Below are 21,526 nucleotides of genomic sequence, written 5' to 3' on the forward strand. Positions count from 1 at the left end.
GCTGGGAAAGGGTTAAACAACATGGGCGATCAAAGGGTTAAATAAGATCTGGACATTTTCTTTCCCTGCTTAGCAACAAGATCCCTGGTCACTGAACACAGCTCTGTGTTGTTTACACTCACAGAGCTGTGTTCCATGAATCTCAGAACCGCCGCCGATCAATGACTGGCCGGGACCCGGTGATCGGCATGTACTGTAATGAATCACAGCACAGCTGGGCGGGCGCGCACGTCCTCTGCCAGGAAATGCAGAGTCACATATATACATGCACTTTAACGAATTGAAAAAAAAAAAAAAAAAAAAAAAAAAAAAAAAATCGACCCCCACCCCCCGGCCTGGTGCCGTCACTAAGGCCCCTCCCTTTTCACACTCGTTCGCTTCAAAACTGCCAGTAAAATGCTGAGCTCTTTTGAAACGCTTTTGGCGGCGTTTGCGGTATGGTTCGTAAAAGGTCACGTGACTGAAAAACTGCACTGAGGCGTATTTGTAGCGCTTCCCAATTCATTTTAAATGGAGAGGGGCATTTTTGAGGTGCTTTTATTAGCTCCCCAAAGATGCTGCAGGCAAGATTTTTTTTATTGACTGCACCGCCAGCACACCAGTACCCGCCCCAGTATGAAAACATTCCCCGCCCCACTATGAAAACATTCATCGATTTTAATGGGAAGTATTTTTCTTGAGAGTTTCAGGCGCTTTTTTTTTTTAATGCAAAAGTGCTTAAAAAAATCCTCAAGAGTGAAAGGGCTCTAAAAGCTTAGGAAACATTCTGATTAGTGTTCAGTTATATTTTCTACAACATCCCAGTGAAATTGATGTCTATTTGTGCGCTTTTCAGTTAACCAGGAAAATGTGACGGGAAGACGCTTATCATCCCAAGACAAGTCCATGGAGTGGTTCTCACACAGCGAGTAGATTCAGCCGCAGCCTGTGAAATAATGAAGAAGGTTACAGAATATTTATAGTAGTTGTAGTAAAAGTTTGAATCTAAAAAAGTATTATTGGAATGATTTTACTGTATGAAGCAATCCTGAATTAGAACCCATGTAAAGGCATCGGGTGTATAGGGGGTGAGAGAACCTGGATGGAGCAGAGTTACCCCTTTGCCCTTTACTTCTGACCCTCATTTTCCCTCCCATTATTCCCTCATACCAACCCATTCTCTTGCCCCCTATGCCCTACCCCACCCAATCCCCCCCTCTTCCATTATGCTCCCATACCCACCCATTCCCTTGCCCCCTATGCCCTACCCCACCCAATCCCCCCCTCTTCCATTATGCTCCCATACCCACCAATTCCCTTGCCCCTTATGCCCTACCCCACCCAATCCCCCCTCTCTTCCATTATCCCCCCATACCCACCCATTCTCTTGCCCCCTATGCTCCTACCTCACTCAATCACTCCCCTCTCCTATCTTCCCTACATGGCACCCCCAGTTTTTTATAAAACACATACATTGGGGACAATGATCCCTCCAGACACACCGCACCTCTAATCATACAATAGTTCTTCCTGATGGGAATAGCATTAGCACTTTATTATTATCCTGTTATGACTCTGATCACACGGGCGATATACGGCAATCTCATATACTGTGCCGACTATCGCAGTCATATCCTTGTTTATTGTCAGTGTATGAATCTTGTTCTCCTGAATAAAGACCATACAGAAAGTAGAAGTCACAGATTTATTTGGGTCACTGTGTGCTGCATATTGTAAAAATGGAGCTATGTACACATAATAGTAATAATAATACTAATATACATAATAAAGTCCTCCACATCAGCTGGAATCTTCTGGATCTGTTGGGGGTGCCGGGTTATATTTCCTCAGGTGCACAAGAAAGGCTGGAAAATAAATATCAATCCTGCTGAATGGTAATAGTAATTCATAGTGTCACAGCCAATCAATAACAGAGTTTACCGCCAATTGATAACAGAGTTTACAGCCAATCGATAACAGAGTTCACAGCCAATCGATAACAGAGTTCACAGCCAATCAATAACAGTTCAAGTTTGGCAATCTCTGTAATGGGCACACACTGGGCATGGTGAGGACTAACGTTCCACCTGACGCAGAGACCACCTCCTCATGTCCAACCTGGAGACGAGGGCCAGGCATGGAAAATAGTGACGCACCGATACCAAGTACGACTACCGATACCTTCCCTCGCCAATACCCATTACCGATACCTATTTTTAGTGTCACCTGACATTTTTTTTTTTTTGTTTAGTCTAATGAAAAATTATTTCCATTTCTTTATAAATTATGGAGAACAATTCTTCTGTGGCTTTGAAATCATGCCTCTTCAGCACAATTTCAATGCCGCAGATCAGTGCGATTTGGACCTCTGACTTCATTGCTACTTGCGACTTTTTTTTAACCACCCCTGACCTCCCCCCTTCAAAACTGAGGCCATTTTTTTTTTGCCACTACGTTATTTTAATTGACCATTGCGCGGTGCTGTACCCAAACTAAATTGATGTAATTTTTTCCCCACAAATAGAGCTTTCTTTTGGTGGTATTTGATCACCTCTGCGACTTTTATTTTTGTTTGCGCTATAAACAAAGAAAAAAAAAAAGACTGACAATTTTACAAAAAAATACATACGGTATATAGTGGGGACGGAAAGTATTCAGACCCCCTTAAATTTTTCACTCTTTGTTATATTGCAGCCATTTGCTAAAATCATTTAAGTTGATTTTTTTCCTCATTAATGTACACACAGCCCCCCATATTGTACACACAGCCCCCCATATTGTACACACAGCACCTCATATTGTACACACAGCACCCCATATTGTACACACAGCACCCCATATTGTACACACAGCCCCCCATATTGTACACACAGCACCTCATATTGTACACACAGCCCCCCATATTGTACACACAGCCCCCCATATTGTATACACAGCCCCCCATATTGTACACACAGCACCTCATATTGTACACACAGCCCCCCATATTGTACACACAGCCCCCCATATTGTATACACAGCCCCCCATATTGTACACACAACGCTCCATATTGTACACACAGCCCCTCATATTGTACACACAGCCCCCCATATTGTACACACAGCACTCCATATTGTACACACAACGCTCCATATTGTACACACAGCCCCCCATATTGTACACACAGCTCCCCATATTGTACACACAACGCTCCATATTGTACACACAGCCCCCCATATTGTACACACAGCCCCCCATATTGTACACACATCACCCCATATTGTACACACAGCCCCCCATATTGTACACACAGCCCCCCCATATTGTACACACAGCACCCCATATTGTACACACAGCACCCCATATTGTACACATATTGTGTACAATATGGAGTGCTGTGTGTACAATATGGAGTGCTGTGTGTACAATATGGGGTGCTGTGTGTACAATATGGAGCGTTGTGTATACAATATGGGGTGCTGTGTATACAATATGGGGTGCTGTGTGTACAATATGGGGTGCTGTGTGTACAATATGGGGTGCTGTGTGTACATTAATGAGGAAAAAAAATGAACTTAAATGATTTTAGCAAATGGCTGCAATATAACAAAGAGTGAAAAATTTAAGGGGGTCTGAATACTTTATATATTTTGTACCGTTCTTCTATAAAACATAGCTAATTAAAACAAATTTTAAAAATCAAGTTTCTTTATAAATTTAGGCCAATATGTATTCTGCTACATATTTTTAGTAAAAAAAAAAATCCCAATAAGCGAATCTTGATTGGTTTGTGCAAAAGTCATACTATGGTGTGTGTATATATATATATATGTATATATATATATATATATATATATATATATATATATATATATATATATATATATATATATATATATATATATATATATATATATATACACACACACACACACACACACACACACACACACACACACACACACACTGGAATTTTAAAGAGGAACTGCAGTCCGCTCACATAATTTGTAATAAAAACATCTTTGCCATTCTGAAGCTTCCCTCCAACCACTTTGCATATTATTTTATATATACTGGGATTCTGTACTTGTTGCCAAATATTCTGCGGAAATCTCCCTCCACTGAGTCTGGCTGCAGCCATTTTAACTGTGGGCAGCTGAAGCTGTTGCCTGTTCACTTCCTGGATTTACACAGAGGCACACCTCCAGCTCTGCAGCTCTCATTGGCCCTCTTATGACTCATCCCCCCTCCCTTCCTGGCAAACACTCACAAGAGTGAGAGAGAGAGAGCTGTGCATGATGTCATAAGCCTAGGCCAGTGATGGCGAACCTTGGTACCCCAGACTACATTTCCCATGATGCTCAGGCACTCTGCAGTGTAGTTGAGCATCATGGTAAATGTAGTTCCAAAACATCTGGGGGTGCCAAGGTTCTCCATCACTGGACTAGGCCAATGACCAGACAAGAGACAGGAAGTGGCTGTATAAGGCATTTACTGGCAGGAAAAAAAAAATGTTTTACTATCCAAAGTTAAAACAACAACGAGGGCAGAAGATTTAATAGATGAAAAAATGATTGAAGTTCCGCTTTAATTTCTATACTAGTAATGGCGGCGAACGACTTATAGCAGGACTGTGATATTGCAGGGGACAATTTGACACTAACTGACACTTTGTGGGAACCAGTGACACTAATACAGTGATCAATGCTAAAAATATACACTGTCACTGTACTAATGACAGTGGCTGGGAAGAGGTTAAACACCTAGAGGCGATCAAAGGGTTGACTGTGTGCCTAGCCGGTGTTTATGTGTATTGTGTGTGGGGTTTTTACTACAAGATGTGCTGAAACAAAACCCACCACATCCCCCACTGACAGGACAGAGTTCTACATTGTTTACATAGGCAGAGCTCCGTCCAGCCTGTCTCCTCACCAATCAGCGGATGCCGGCGGTCATCTATTGGCCGGCTCCCGCTGATCGGCTTCTGCTGTGGCTAATCACAGCACAGCCGGGCGTGTCCCACTACCTCCGGGAAGTGCAGAATCACATATATACACGCGATTCTGCACAGAACGGCCGCCCTGTATTAGTAAATCCGCTATAGGGCGGTCGGGAACTGGTTAACAGAAGTCGATGCAAGTCACAATGGAATCGCAAGAAGGGGATCGGTTTTAGTATTGGAACATTTTACAATAGTACTCGTGCAAAGGTTTAGTACTGGCACCGATATCGGTGCAACACTAATGTAAAGCACACGTGATGTCATCGCACCACATGACCTGTCCTGTTCTAAAACCAATATTCACAGAAGAGAAGGTCAGACCTTATTATAAAGATCCAAAAAACCTCAAATCGGACAATTTCTGAAAGATGGGGGCTCAATCTGCGGCCCTCCAGCTGTTGCGGAACTACAAGTCCCATGAGGCATTGCAAGGCTGACCATTACAAGCTTGACTTCCACAGGCAGAGGTATGATGGGACTTGTAGTTTTGCAACAGCTGGAGGGCCGCAGGTTAAGCGCCCCATAAACCTTATTAAAGCTGAAGTTTAATCTGCCTATATTTTCCCTTCTCTTGCTCCTCCCCTATATTTTGCCTTCTCTTGCTCCTCCCCTATATTTTGCCTTCTCTTGCTCCTCCCCTATATTTTGCCTTCTCTTGCTCCTCCCCTATATTTTCCCTTCTCTTGCTCCTCCCCTATATTTTCCCTTCTCTTGCTCCTCCCCTATATTTTCCCTTCTCTTGCTCCTCCCCTATATTTTGCCTTCTCTTGCTCCTCCCCTATATTTTGCCTTCTCTTGCTCCTCCCTCTCACTAACATGACAATGACAATTTTTACATAACACCTTTCCACCTTCATTATATACCTTATTTTAGACATAGCAATGTTATCATTGGGGTCTCTGTGCTTCTCTAGGCAGATCATGGCTGGTGGGAGGGGCTGTCAGGGGGCTGTACATAGCTTCCTGATAACAACACAGCCCCCCGACCTCCGTACTCCTATCAAGTACTGATGCCAGCAGTGGGAGGGGTTTTGCAAATGCTAAAATGCCTTGATGGGCGGGTGTCAGTTTGGAGGAGTGGGCGGTCCTAAGCAGGATGTATTTGTAAAGGTAACGCCCACATGTGATGCCGAGTCTCCATTAAGGAAGGGGCGGGGCCAGGGACAGTCAGGCTGGGGAGGAAAGGGCTAGTTGATGCCAGGAAATGAGGCAGGGCTCATCTGACTTACTGACGCTTCTAATGCACATTACATAGGTGTGTGCAGCCTATTGCATCAGGGTGTGCACCCCAAAGCTCCAACACACATGCACGCGCGTGTGTTATTCATTTATTTATTTTACAATTTATATTTTTACCCATTGGGTGAAATATAAGGTCTCTAAACAGATCTGATGTCTCACTTTTCAGACAGAGGAAGGGACTGAGGACAGAGATTTCCCAGTCCTTTTTTCTGCCGCCAAGCAGCAGAGGAAATCTGTGCAGCACAGGGCGATTAGGATGTGCCCAGGCACATCTGGCACACCCTGTGCACACGCCTATGGCACATTATGAGAAGCTCACAGTGGGCAGTGATATTAGTGTAAGCCATTTCAGTCCAGGGGGAGGAGCTGGTACACCTGTGCAAGACCTGAAGGGGAGGAGCCGATACACCTGTGCAAGACTGAAGGGGGGGAGCCGATACACCTGTGCAAGACGAAAGGGGAGGATCCGGTACACCTGTACAAGACTGAAGGGGGGGAGCCGATACACCTGTGCAAGACTGAAGGGGGGGAGCCGATACACCTGTGTAAAACCTGAAGAGGGGGGGGGTTGGTACACCCATGTAAGACTAAAGGGGAGGATCCGGTACACCTGTACAAGACTGAAGGGGAGGAGCCTGTACACCTGTACAAGACTGAAGGGGGGGAGCCGATACACCTGTGCAAGACTGAAGGGGGGGGAGCCGATACACCTGTGCAAGACGAAAGGGGAGGAGCCGATACACCTGTGCAAGACTGAAGGGGGGGAGCCGGTACACCTGTGCAAGACTGAAGGGGGAGGAGCCGGTACACATGTGGAAGAATGAAGGGGGAGGAGCCGGTACACCTGTGCAGGACTGAAGGGGGGGAGCCGGTACACCTGTACAAGACTGAAGGGGGGGAGCCGGTACACCTGTACAAGACTGAAGGGGGGGAGCCGGTACACCTGTACAAGACTGAAGGGGGGGAGCCGGTACACCTGTACAAGACTGAAGGGGGAGGAGCCGGTACACCTGTACAAGACTGAAGGGGGGGAGCCGATACACCTGTGCAAGACTGAAGGGGGAAGAGCCGGTACACCTGTGCAAGACTGAAGGGGGGGAGCCGGTACACCTGTACAAGACTGAAGGGGGGGAGCCGGTACACTTGTACAAGACTGAAGGGGGGGAGCCGGTACACCTGTACAAGACTGAAGGGGGGGAGCCGGTACACCTGTGCAAGACTGAAGGGGGAGGAGCCGGTACACCTGTGCAAGACTGAAGGGGGGGAGCCGGTACACCTGTACAAGACTGAAGGGGGGGAGCCGGTACACTTGTACAAGACTGAAGGGGGGGAGCCGGTACACCTGTACAAGACTGAAGGGGGGGAGCCGGTACACCTGTACAAGACTGAAGGGGGGGAGCCGGTACACCTGTACAAGACTGAAGGGGGGGAGCCGGTACACCTGTACAAGACTGAAGGGGGGGAGCCGATACACCTGTGCAAGACTGAAGGGGGGGGAGCCGATACACCTGTACAAGATCGAAGGGAAGGCCGGAGATCGGATGAAAAGCATATTCCCGGCTTTAGTGGTTTTTTTTTTTTCCAACTTACAAAATTATCAGCAATTTACTGCATAACAGACACATTTCTTACATTCCATGTATATCATTCTACAGAGACTCAGCTACTGATAGTGGGGATCAGTTTAGAAAACAAGCAATTAACTGCTCCCAATAGACACCAATGAGAAGGCAGCACAAGCGAGGAAAGGAAAGCAGACATTCAGATGGTTGCTATGGGCAACAGCTCTGTCTTTTCTTTCAAGTTCTTAGTTTTTAAAAAACAGCATGTCCGGTACTTACCTGTGTGTCCTGTTTGCCAAGGGAGAGGTCGAGCAATATAAGGCACTTGTCCAAATGCCTCTGATCCTGCTGGGCATTCATCGCCCTCTACAGGAAGAAAAGAAAAATACTGCATGAAAGGTACAATTATAATATGATTTATTTAACCACTTCCCGCACAGCCTATTGTAATATGATGGCTGGGCGGGGCATTCATTGTTCTGGGTGGATGTCATATGTGAGGTCCTCCCAGCCTTGTGCACCCCAAGCGCGATCTGTCACCGGCTGTGTCCATCGGAGTCAGCCCATGACTGATCAGTGCTCCGGCCCGTTGCCGGTACCATGTGATCACTGTGACTGATCACAGCAGATCATTTGACAATTGTACACAGTGGATGGCTTCCATACATGCCATTTATTGTGTACAATTGTGTTGTTAGCTGTGATTGGTCACAATGATCACATAGTACAGACAGGGCCAATCACAGCCCATCTGTACCATGTGATTAGCTCTGGCCAATCACAGCTAATCACAATAGTAAACACGGAATGAATCAGTTTCATTCAGTAAAAATGCTGACAGGCTCCCGCTGTGAGCTGGGCGGGGGGGGGCGCGCGCCCTAGACAGCGACGTACAAGTATGTCGCTTTGCCAACAGCGGCCGCTCGTCCGCACTACATTGCGGGGGACAAGCGCATATAAATCAGTGATCCTTTGCTGTGATTTAGCGATTGCTGGTACCGCCCCCCCTGTAGTATCTTACCATCTGCTTCATCGTCATCCTCTTCTTCCTCTCGATGAAGCTGTTCCAGTATTTGAGGCTCCACCCTCTTGGAAAGTTTGCCGTCTTTGCGTACAGATGGCGCCACCAGCCAGTCTGTGACACCGACCTCTACAATCTTTTCACACATCAGGGGAAGATTGCAGCACCGAATCCCCTCCAGGAGGTCAATAACCTGCGTGATGCTTACATGGACACAACGCACAGCAGAAAATCAATCACAGGTGATATCATGCTGTTTTCAGACAATACAAAAGTAAGGCTTGTGTAGATAAAGCTGAACCCCCGGATTCCCTGACTTTTCACCTTCATCTCCCTTTCCCCATCCACAAGAAAAAAAAACACAAAACTTATTTTTTTCATGCCAAAGTTTTTAATGCAATCAATGTTTTTATTTTGTGTGATGTCATCAGCGCCAGAAGTAGGATCCAGACACAACTGACATGTTTCCTGGTGTGAAAGCAGAACTACATTTCCCATGATACATCAGAACACTCGGGGCAGCGGTGCTTCATCCAGCACTGGGAAAATGACAGCCTGAACTAGTATTAGCACAACAGAACACTGCTGAGTCCATGCTACCTTCCCTTCAGCATGTGATGGCATCACTGTAAATTGGCTCCTCCCTACACGTTTCATCACAGAACGAATTTGTTGTGAGCGGTACCACAGCATTGAATTCCAATGATACCATGGGATTCATGGAAGTGGTACTGCTCCTGATGAAGTGGTCCATGCTTCCTTCCCTTCAGCATGTGATGACATCACTGTATATTGGCTCCACCCTACACGTTTCGTCTCAGAACAACTTTTTGGGAAGCGGTACCACATCAGGCTTGGTTCACACCTATGCGAACAGGTTCCCCGCATCCAATTCGCATGACAGGAGATTGTGACCGACTCTCTATGGTGCCAGTTCACATATCTCCGTTGCAGAAGTGGATCGGCTTGCACAGGAACGCTGTGCGTCTTTGGCTCAGTTTCAGGGCCGAAAAGAATTTGCCCCCCCCCCGATTTGTCTCCGAAAACGGAGAACAGGGACGCACCGGACCCCTGCTGCGAGCCACATCCGTCGGAGGTGTGAACCCAGCCTGAGTGAATTCCCATGGTACTGCTCCTGACGTTTTGAGACGAAACATGTAACAGTGATGTCATCACATGCTGAAGGGAAGGATGAGTGGACTCAGCAATTCTGAGTGAATGGCAATGCAAGTTCAATCAGAACTACGTGATACTTCCAAAACACTCAGCTTGAACTTGTATTAGGGAGGGCGCACCACTCACTCTGCTGAGTCCACTGCTGAGTCCGTGCATCCTTCCCTTCAGCATGTGATGACATCACTGCACATTAGCTCCTCCCTACACGTTTCATCACAGAACGACTTTGTTGTGAGCGGTACCACAGCATTGAAAACCATGGGATTCATGGAAGTTGTACTGCTCCTGATGAAGTAGTTAGCCCCACCCTACATGTTTAGTCTCAGAACGACTTCTTTGGGAACGGTACCACATCAGTGAATTCCCATGGTGCCGCTCCTGACGTTTTGAGACGAAACATGTGATGTCATCACATGCTGAAGGGAAGGATGAGTGGACTCTGGCAATTTTCTGAGTGAATGGCAATACAAGTTCAATCATCACTACATGATACTTCCAAACACTGAGCTTGAACTTGTATTAGGGAGGGCGCACCACTCACTCTGGACCACTGCTGAGTCCGTGCGTCCTTCCCTTCATCATGTGATGACATCACTGTACATTAGCTCCTCCCTACGTGTTTCAAAACAGAACGACTTGGTCCATTAGCGTTGCCACATCAGTGAATTTTCCCATGCTACCATGGGGATTCAGGGATGTGGTACTGCTCCCGATGATGTTGTTAGCTCTGCTCTACGTTAAGTCACAAAATTACTTTGTCAGGACTAGTGGTACCACGTCAGTGAATTTTCATTATTATGGGAATTCACTAACGTGGAACCGTTACCGATGAAGTCGTTCTGCTATGAAATGTGTAGGGCGGAGCTAACGCACTGTGACATCATCCTATGCTGAAGCAAAGAACACAGTGAGTTAGCAGTGCTCCAAAGTGAGTGGGGCGTCCTCCCTAATACAAGTCCAATCAGAAGTCACTTCCTCAGTGCAGGATGAAGCACTCCATGCTATGCCTCTCCTTGCCTGATTCATTCATGAGGATCGAGGATACCAGATGATGGACTGAGTTACAAGTACATTCTGACCAGCCTATTCAATTAACCAATCCAGGGCTCAATAAATCCCATGTACCAGGTCGCTATGGCAGCAAGAAATTACAACCTGGCACCTGAGCTTCCGCCCCAATGCTTGCACACACCCTGCGCACGCCACCCCACCCCCCGCTACGTATTTCTGGGGGCCCAGGACTGACATAGCTGGTGGCACCGGGAAGAGGGGAGGGAGGAGAGTGGACATACATCTGCTCTTCTCCCCTTCTTGTTGTTGACCTGGAAGTGATGATTATGACGTCACTTCCGGGTCCCCATTCATAGGAGGGGGGAGAGACTGAAGAAGCACTGGAGGGCGGCGGGAGGAGGGGGGGGGGGGGGGAGGACGTCCCCTCCTACTGCCTGTAAAAACAATCAAATGGCTAAACAGCTACTAAAATGGCTTTTACATTGCAGGGAATCGCCAGCTGAAAAAAATGCCTGCAGCTGCACCCATCATCCAGATATCTCCACTCAAAGTAAATGATGTCATATGACGTCACCCCGGGGGGGGGGGGGGGGGGGGAGTGGTTAAACATGTGTGCAAATAAACACAAAAACCTCTCTGGCATAGAACAGGTCACCAAACTGTCTACCCATCGAATGGCCGATGTGTGATAACCAATCACAGGAGCAGCACCACCGCAGCTGCAAAATCAAACATGGGCTGAGATAACGCCTCCTTGGCGGAAAAGGATAGGAGGGTTTAGTTCCACTTTCAGTGAACCTTTTATTGCGCCCTGAAGAAGCACTTCAGTGACCGTCACTGAAATAAACATGGACAATAATGTGCTCCATGCAAAGAAGATAGAACTCCCCTCTCCGGCTGCCCGTGTCGCTGAGCCGTCGAGTTCCTAGTGCTCGGTGTGTCGATCCACCAGCCGTTACGTCACCCCTTGTGTCCTATAGTGACGTAATGTCCAGCGGGAGGAGCACTGAGGGCGGCTAGAAATCCGACACTCCTGGAAGTGTCGGATTCTGAAGATTCTTCCTCTGTCTGTTTTTCTTTATAGGAGAAAGAAATTCTGATATGCAAGATTGCAAAAGTGTTCCACATCCCATGAAAAATAGAAAGAAAGAGAACCCCTAGGGGTGGGATTTTTTTTAGGCACTACCAACAATCAATGAATTAAGAATAATAATAATATATTATTATCATTAATATTAATACATTTTAATGAATTAAGAATAATAATTTTAATAAAATTTGGTAGAAAAATACATTGAATATTAAAACAAAGTCATGAACATTGAAAAATCAAGATATGCGGATTGATGATGCAAAGATCCTATACCCAACGCGTTTCGGAGATGAATGTTGTCTCCTTCATAAGGGGTTAATAGGAAATATAAAATATCTTATTCAATTGCACGTCCATATTCATTTTAAAAGAGAGACACTGTCACGTGGAGTCATCCGACCATCCTGCCCACTTTATCACAGCTTGAAGTAAATCTCTGTGAAGGAAGTATCTCCAGCCCAGAGCGTATAATGAAAAAAAAAAAAAAAAAAAAAATATATATATATATATATATATATATATATATGGACTATGCCCCAAATCAATAGAAAGGGGCTTGTTCCCAATTGTGGCAAGGCCACATGGTCAACAGGCGGTCCATGGTCAACAGGCGGTCCATGGTCAACAGGCGGTCCATGGTCAACAGGCGGTCCATGGTCAACAGGCGGTCCATGGTCAACAGGCGGTCCATGGTCAACAGGCGGTCCATGGTCAACAGGCGGTCCATGGTCAACAGGCGGACCATGGTCAACAGGCGGACCATGGTCAACAGGCGGACCATGGTCAACAGGCGGACCATGGTCAACAGGCGGACCATGGTCAACAGGCGGACCATGGTCAACAGGCGGACCATAGTCAACAGGCGGACCATAGTCAACAGGCGGACCATAGTCAACAGGCGGTCCATGGTCAACAGGTGGTCCATGGTGTCAGGAAAGGTCTTCTCCGCTGGTAATATCGATCATTTGGCGTGCAGTATTGATGTCCACCAGCAGGTGTCTCCTGGCAGTTCGGAGCTGCTCTTTCCTGCAAGTATTCTGTCACCTTTGGGCCTCAGTACTGGCGTCCACCAGCGGAGGAATCCTGGCAGTATGGAGCAGGTATTCCCCTCTGCAGACAGGTATCACCTGACCTTAATTAGCAGAGCTACAGTATAAATACCCAGGAATTGCAGACTTATGTTGCCCTGGTATTGTTCCTTGAGCCCTGACCTGTATCCTGTTATTCTGATTCCTGATCCTGTAGCCTGAAGCCTGATTCCTGATTCCTGGAACCTGTTGATCCTGTTTCCTGTCCGTTACCTGAACTCTGGACTCTGAGCCTTGTACCTGACCCGTCCCTCCTGTGATCCATCCATCCTCTCTTGTCCTGGTTATCTCCCTTCCCAGCTACTGATTCCCTGTTTATGACCCTGGCCTGGCTTGACTGCGATTCTGGTACTCCCTCTTGCTACATATGCTGGTTGGTTTTATATCACTGATTGTTTGGTTGTTCACTCTGTATTGGTGGTGCGTTCACATATGCATTTTCCTTAATAAACTTACTTTCACCTATTTATGTCTGGTTCACTCTGTCGCAGTCACACAGTTCTGGTCACATCTGGTTTATGACACATGGTCAATAGGCGGACCATGGACAACAGGCGGACCACGGACAACAGGCGGACCACGGTCAACAGGCGGACCACGGTCAACAGGCGGACCACGGTCAACAGGCGGACCACGGTCAACAGGCAGACCACGGTCAACAGGCAGACCACGGTCAACAGGCGGACCACGGTCAACAGGCGGACGTATCCAGACATGCTGACGGGAGACTGAACACGTTCACATCCTTCAATGATTGGATCACTTTACAGCATCTCCTGATCTTTCTGTCCTTCCAAGCCTGGCTGCCGGTGTTTGATGTGACCTCACATTTTAAAATTCCCGTTCTGTAGGCCCCAGTACACGTGGCCTAGGCACGGTTAGGAACAAGCCCCCCTCTATTGATTTGGGGAATATATATATATATGGACTATTTTTTCATCATACGCTCTGGGCTGGAGATACTTCCTGCACAGAAAGATTTACTTTAAGCTGTGATAAAGTGGGCAGGATGGTCGGATGACTCCATGTGACAGTGTCTCTCTTTTAGAATGAATATGGACGACCTCATGTATGTGCAATTGAATAAGATATTATATATTTCCTGTTAACCCCCTGATGATGGAGACAACATTCATCTCCGAAACGCATTGGGTGTAGGATCTTTGCATCATCAATTTGCATATCTTGATTTTTTCAATGTTCATGACTTTGTTTAATATTCAATGTATTTTCCTACAAAATTATTATTCTGAATTCATTGTTTGTTGGTAGTGCCTAAAAAAAATCCCACCCCCTAGGGGTTCTCTTTCTTTCTTTATGTGAGAGATCAGAGGTGCTGACGGCAGCAGGAGAGGTGAGCGCGGTCTTCTTTGCAGGGAGGATTTTTTAAATTTTTTTACATATGTATCGCCCTTGCTGGCCTCCTAAAAAAATGCTTCTCGCCTGGCTATCTATCTCCAATGTATTCTACAAGCAGTGCGTGAAATCAGAACTCCTTATCCATACATTCTCTAGGCTGATGACTTAGGCCCTTTTCACACAGGCCTTTATCAGGTGGACCCGATCGGACCCTCCATTCACCCCTATGGAGCGGAGGATGGTGACATGTCCGGTGACTCCTGCCGCTATCCGATCCTGTCCACCAAATCCAGACGGATGGTGGTCCTATTTCCATCTGTCTGGCGGATCAGATATGATTGGGTGAAAACCGGCAGGCGGTGCATTTTCATCTCCCTATAGAGGAGAGCGGGACTGGGTCTGTCTCCACTCTGCACAGTGAGCGGAGACTGACCTGTCATCCACCTGCTTAGCGGGGATCAGCGCAGCGACCCCCCCCCCCCACTGAGCAAGCCGAGTCCACCAAATGGAGGCGCCTGTGTGAACGGGGCCTTAGAAAGCATTGAAGCCAAAAGGATGAGTCTAACATGAGCAACAAAGACGGGCTGATCGATAAGATGTTATGTTTTCATGTTTCAGACATAACAGAAAACCTTCACGGACTTACTTAGCGATGTACGCGGCACACACGGCTCCCGGCTTGAGGTTTCTTGTTATTACTGGAAGAGCCACTTGTGGGTTCAACATGTCCAGTGCAGCCTACAGAAAGGATAAGGAATAGAGCACCTTATGGAAGCCACTAATCATCAATATAAAAGAATTCAGCCTGCCTCCAGAAGATGTCATTTCTGACGAAACCTGTAGGGAATGGTTACGACGTGACGTTATCATGTACACCTGCCAACTGAAGCCTGGAGCCCGGTGCGGCTAATTCAGCCTGCTACTCTGGAAGGGTCACCTGCAGGTATAATTATTTGGTATGCGCGGCTGTAGAGCCCGTTTTTAGCTTGCTATATGCGTTGTTGCTGTGCCCATCCACATATATATTTTTATAAACTGGTGTGTCCAAGTCGTGTTTAATAAATTACATTTTTACATACTTCACTATGGGCATACATTATTTTTATTTTTTGGCAAGCATCTAATGCTGGTGGAGAGATCCGGATTGGAGGATCCACCTTAAGCCTGGAAAACCGTGTACAGTAATACCTCGGATTGCGCGTAACTTGGTTTACGAGCGTTTCGCAATACAATCTATTATTTTTTTTAAATCCTGACTTGTTTGCGAGCGTTGTCTCGCAGGATTCAAGCCAATGGGGTGTGCAGTACCGCATTTGGCCAGAAGTGTGGAGGCACCAGTGACACTCGGAGCCGCTTGGAGGCTCTGAGACACTCGGAAACACTCTGTCCCCGAGTGTCTAAGAGCCTCTCCAAGTGCATCCGATCGGTCTCCGTGTGTTTCCGAGTGTTTACGGCGCCCCCCCCCCCACCTCTGGCCACATGCGGTACTGCATACAATAGAAGTCACTGTGGAACGAATTATATGAGTTTCCATTGACTCCTATGGGGAAACTCGCTTTGATATACGAGTGCTTTGGATTACAAGCATTCTTCTGGAACGAATTCTGCTCACAATCCAAGGTATTACTGTATTATGGTATAAATCTATCTAACCATTTATAATGTAATGATCCACACTGTCCGGTAAGAGGCTCCTCTAAACAGTGACACCTGGTGGTGGATGCACGCTTTTTTTCCCAACAGGAAATAGGAGTGCGGGGACACTTCTAACAACATATCGATTGTCACATAAGTCGCCATCGATCACGGATTGTGTATTGGACTTTTTTCACTTTATAAGGCTTTGTGCTGATTTAGCTTGTGATTCCACACTATCAATCACAGACTATTTGTATACTAAGTGCTTGCTGACCGCTTCACATAGGAGTACGGCGGCAGAGCGGCCCTCCTGTGCTCGAATACGTATATCTAACATGTGATCCAGCACTTCTGGGTGGGGGGGTGCACATAGGTGCGCTGGGTGGAGCGCCGGTGCTCCGTCAGAAAGAGCCAACTCGTCAAAATCTTAAATGACGTCACTTCCGGTGACTCTCCAGCAGCACTAATTGCAGAATATCGACGACTTGGCTGTTTTGAAAGAACGCCGTCAGCATATACAGTACGGTAGACCATATAATGAGCGGACATCGTTACTCCGCCCAATGGTAACCAACAACATGGCCGCCTCCAAGGCGGCGACAACTTTTTTTTTGCTCCTTAGCTGCCGTTCTGTCAAAACAGCCAACTCGTTGTGTATTGTACCGTATATGATGCCGGTGTTCTGTGAAAAGAGCCAAGTCGCCGAAATCTGCCAATAACCGCTGCTGGAGAGTCACCGGGAGTGACGTCATTGGAGATTGTGACCAGTTGGCTCTTTTTGACAGAACATCGGCTGTGCTGCGATTGGTCACACAGCACAAGCACGCCACGCCCCCCATCACCATTGGGGGTTTTTTTTATTTTTTTGCGCTGTACTTGAAAAAGATCGACAATTTTGAAAAAAACAAACAGTATTTTTTACTTTTTGCTATTAAAATATATCCAATAAAAAATTGTAAAAAATTAAATTTCTTCATAAATTTAGGGCAATATGTATTCTTCTACATGTATTTGGTCAAAAAGAATCCCAATAGGTGTATATTGATTGGTTTACACAAAAGTTATACCGTCTACAAACTATGGGATATATACTGGAATAAAAAAAAAAATTATATAAAGTAATGGCGGCGATCAGCAACTTCTAGCGGTACTGCAATATTGCTGCGACCATCTGACACTAACTGATACTTTTGACACGAATATAGTTACATAGTAGGTGAGGTTGAAAAAGACACAAGTCCATCAAGTCCAACCTATGTGTGTGATTATGTGTCAGTATTACATTATATATCCCTGTATGTTGCGGTCATTCAGGTGATTATCTAATAGTTTCTTGAAGCTATCAATGCTCCCCGCTGAGACCACCGCCTGTGGAAGGGAATTCCACATCCTTGCCGCTCTTACAGTAAAGAACCCTCTACGTAGTTTAAGATTAAACCTCTTTTCTTCTAATTTTAGTGAATGGCCACGAGTCTTGTTAAATTCCCTTCTGTGGAAAAGTTTTCTCCCTATTGTGGGGTCACCAGTCCGGTATTTGTATATTGTGGGGTCACCAGTCCGGTATTTGTATATTGTGGGGTCAACAGTACAGTATTTATATATTGTGGGGTCACCAGTCCGGTATTTGTATATTGTGGGGTCACCAGTCCGGTATTTATATATTGTGGGGTCACCAGTCCGGTATTTATATATTGAAATCATATCCCCTCTCAAGCGTCTCTTCTCCAGAGAGAATAAGTTCAGAGCTCACAACCTTTCCTCATAACTAAGATCCTCCAGACCCTTTATTAGCTTTGTTGCCCTTCTTTGTACTTGCTCCATTTCCAGTACATCCTTCCTGAGGACTGGTGCCCAGAACTGGACAGCATACTCCAGGTGCGGCCGGACCAGAGTCTTGTAGAGCGGGAGAATTATCGTTTTATCTCTGGAGTTGATCCCCTTTTAATGCCAATATTCTGTTTGCTTTGTTAGCAGCAGCTTGGCATTGCATGTCATTGCTGAGCCTATCATCTACTAGGACCCCCAGGTCCTTTTCCATCCTAGATCCCCCCAGAGGTTTTCCCCCCAGTGTATAGATTGCATTCAGATTTTTACCACCCAAATGCATTATTTTACATTTTTCTACATTGAACCTCATTTGCCATGTAGTCGCCCCTCCCCCATTAATTTGTTCAGATCTTTTTGCAAGGTTTCCACATCCTGCGGAGAAGTTATTGCCCTGCTTAGCTTAGTATCGTCTGCAAATACAGAGATTGAACTGTTTATCCCATCCTCCAGGTCGTTTATGAACAAATTAAATAGGATTGGTCCCAGCACAGAACCCTGGGGAATCCCACTACCCACCCCTGACCATTCTGAGTACTCCCCATTTATCACCACCCTCTGAACTCGCCCTTGTAGCCAGTTTTCAATCCATGTACTCACCTATGGTCCATGCCAACGCACCTTATTTTGTACAGTAAACGTTTATGGGGAACTGTGTCAAATGCTTTTGTAAAATCCAGATACACCACGTCTACGGGCCTTCCTTTATCTAGATGGCAACTCACCTCCTCATAGAAGGTTAATAGATTGGTTTGGCAAGAACGATTCTTCATGAATCCATGCTGATTACTGCTAATGATACCGTTCTTATTACTAAAATCTTGTATATAGTCCCTTATCATCCCCTCCAAGAGTTTACATACTATTGATGTTAGGCTAACTGGTCTGTAATTCCCAGGGGGGTATTTTGGGCCCTTTTTTAAATAATGGTGCTACATTTTGGCTTTTCTCCAATCAGCTGGTACCATTCCAATCAGTAGACTGTCAGTAAAAATTAGGAACAATGGTCTGGCAATCACTTGACTGAGTTCCCTAAGTACCCTCGGATGCAAGCCATCTGGTCCCGGTGATTTATTAATGTTAAGTTTCCCAAGTCTATTTCTAATTCTGTCCTCTGTTAGCCGTCAGGGCACTTCCTGCACTGTCACTGTACTAATGACACTGGCTGGGAAGGGGTTAAACATCTACGGGCGATCAAATGGTTACATATGTGCCTAGCCAGTGTTTATGTGTACTATGTGAGGGACTTTCACTAAAGGATGCTCTGTGTTGTTCACGTATGCAGAGCTCTTTCCTGTTTTCCCTTTCGCCGATCAGCGGGTGCCAGCGGTCAATTGTTGGCCGACACCCGCTGCTCGGCCTGTGCTGTAATAACACTATACATGGTCACTGTACTAAGACACTGGCTGGGAAGGGGTTAACATCTTGGGGGGCGATCAAAGAGTTAAATGTGTGCTTAACAATGTGTTATGTGTGTTTTTTTTTTGCTAAGCCATGTGCTGGTTTGCTTTGCAGGGAGAACAATACCGGCCCATCGCTGCTGTCAGTAGAAAGTTCTGTGTTGTTTACCTACACAGGGCTCTCTTCTGTCATTCACTCAGCCGATCGGCGGGTTCCCGCCATAAATCATTGGTCAGGGCACACTGACCGGCTTGTGCTGCAGCCAATGGTAGCACAGATGGAGCGCGCGCCCCCTACCCGGAAGTGCTGGATCACGTACATGTATGGGATCCAGCACAGCGCGGGGGGGGGGGACGTTTTGCCGCAGTAATTCTGCGGTCAGCAAGTGACTATAAAAACAAACGACTGATCGAAGTGTACAGGGAATGTGATACTCACAGCATCGAAGGCCACAGATTTAATGTCAGGAACGGCGTCGGTGACGCTCTTGTTGATAAAACGCACATTATCTGGCCACGTCCGACCGCTGCGAATCTGCCACGCCTTCCTCCAATTGGAAAAGTTCCTCTTTGCGACTTCATGGTGGTCGGCGCGCACTTCGAAGCTGTACACGGCGCCGTCTGAGCCCACTGGGGGGCGTCACGGAGAGCAGATACATAAGAGAAGAGAGACCCCGAGATCATTATCTGTGCTTCCCAGACAGAGGAGAGCAAAGTGAAGGCGGGTGAGATCTACAACGGGGGATGGGCAAAATCCACACACAGAAAAGGTAATGAAATCCCTAACAACTCACCTACCAGGACTGTTTTTGCACACACATTAACCCCTTCAACACCGGGTACTTTACCCCCTCCCCTTCCTGCCCAGGCCAATTCTCAGCTTTCAGCGCTGTCACACTTTGAATGACAATTACTCGGTCATACAACACTGTACACATAGGAGATTTTTAGCATTTTTTTCACACAAATAGAGATTTCTTTTGGTGATATTTAATCACCACTGGGGGTTTTTATTTTTTTTGCTAAACAAACGAGAGAAGACTGAAAATGTTGAAAAAAAAAAACTTTTTTTTTTTTTAGTTTCTGTTATAAAATTTTGCAAATAAGTAATATTTCTCCTTCACTGATGGGCACTGATGAGGCTGCACTGATGGGCACTGATGAGGCTGCACTGATGGGCACTGATGGGAACTGATGAGGCTGCACTGATGAGGCAACACTGATGAGGCTGCCCTGATGGGCACTGATGAGGCTGCCCTGATGGGCACTGATGAGGCTGCCCTGATGGGCACTGATGAGGCTGCCCTGATGGGCACTGATGAGGCTGCCCTGATGGGCACTGATGAGGCTGCCCTGATGGGCACTGATGAGGCTGCCCTGATGGGAACTGATGAGGCTGCCCTGATGGGAACTGATGAGGCTGCCCTGATAGGAACTGATGAGGCTGCCCTGATGGGAACTGATGAGGCTGCCCTGATGGGAACTGATGAGGCTGCCCTGATGGGAACTGATGAGGCTGCCCTGATGGGAACTGATGAGGCTGCCCTGATGGGAACTGATGAGGCTGCCCTGATGGGAACTGATGAGGCTGCACTGATGGGAACTGATGAGGCTGCACTGATGGGAACTGATGAGGCTGTACTGATGGGAACTGATGAGGCTGCACTGATGGGAACTGATGAGGCTGCACTGATGGGCACTAACAGGTGGCACTCACAGGCACTGTTGGGCCTGCACTGATGATCAATGCCCTGATTACCTGTGTACATGTCCCCTGTCACACTTGCCTGTTACCGGCTCTGTGTTTCCTCACACTGACAGCACGTGAGGAAAGGAATGCTGATAAACCTGCAAGTGTGTTTACATTGTGATCAGCTGTGATTGGACACAGCTGATCACACGGTAAAGAGCCTCTGTGATTGGTCCTTTACCCAGAATCTCTGTCCAAGGCACACAGCGATCACAGATCCTTCCACCAGGGGGCACACGGGAGGCTCGTTCTCAAGAGGATGTCAATAGACGCCCCCCCCAGAAATGTGCAACCGCGCTGTAGCCGTCAGTCGAATAAAAAGAAAAGAAGGAACAGGGACTCATCCAGTCCAGAACGGATCTAGAGGGGTTAATCAATTGGGCTAAGAAATAGCTTTTCCC

The 21,526-nt window shown here is 46.7% G+C and overlaps 3 protein-coding genes across 5 annotated transcripts in view; 1 reads left to right on the forward strand and 2 right to left on the reverse strand.

The window, feature by feature from the left end:
• Positions 1-1,672, forward strand: part of SPDYA (speedy/RINGO cell cycle regulator family member A) — a 44,316-nt gene extending 42,644 nt beyond the window's left edge. The window contains exon 7 of the mRNA XM_073628795.1: positions 836-1,672. Coding sequence (XP_073484896.1) covers positions 836-912 — 77 coding nt within the window. The 3' untranslated portion in view covers positions 913-1,672. The remainder of the gene's footprint in view (positions 1-835) is intronic.
• The window catches only part of PPP1CB (protein phosphatase 1 catalytic subunit beta), a 336,969-nt gene that overhangs the window by 132,161 nt on the left and 183,282 nt on the right, over positions 1-21,526 (reverse strand). The gene's annotated exons all lie outside the window — the stretch shown is intronic.
• Positions 682-21,526, reverse strand: part of TRMT61B (tRNA methyltransferase 61B) — a 33,599-nt gene continuing 12,754 nt past the window's right edge. Inside the window, exons 3-7 of one of the 2 annotated variants that reach the window (XM_073628791.1) lie at positions 19,815-20,005; positions 15,160-15,251; positions 8,787-8,989; positions 8,045-8,131; positions 682-925 (exon numbers count right to left, since the gene is read on the reverse strand). In XM_073628791.1, coding sequence (XP_073484892.1) covers positions 915-925; positions 8,045-8,131; positions 8,787-8,989; positions 15,160-15,251; positions 19,815-20,005 — 584 coding nt within the window. In that variant the 3' untranslated portion in view covers positions 682-914. Of the gene's footprint in view, positions 926-1,670; positions 1,845-8,044; positions 8,132-8,786; positions 8,990-15,159; positions 15,252-19,814; positions 20,006-21,526 lie in introns of those variants that run through there. The other variant, XM_073628790.1, reaches the window with a different exon arrangement.

This window comes from Aquarana catesbeiana, linkage group LG04 (assembly GCF_042186555.1).
Source record: "Aquarana catesbeiana isolate 2022-GZ linkage group LG04, ASM4218655v1, whole genome shotgun sequence".
Taxonomy (NCBI): domain Eukaryota; kingdom Metazoa; phylum Chordata; class Amphibia; order Anura; family Ranidae; genus Aquarana; species Aquarana catesbeiana.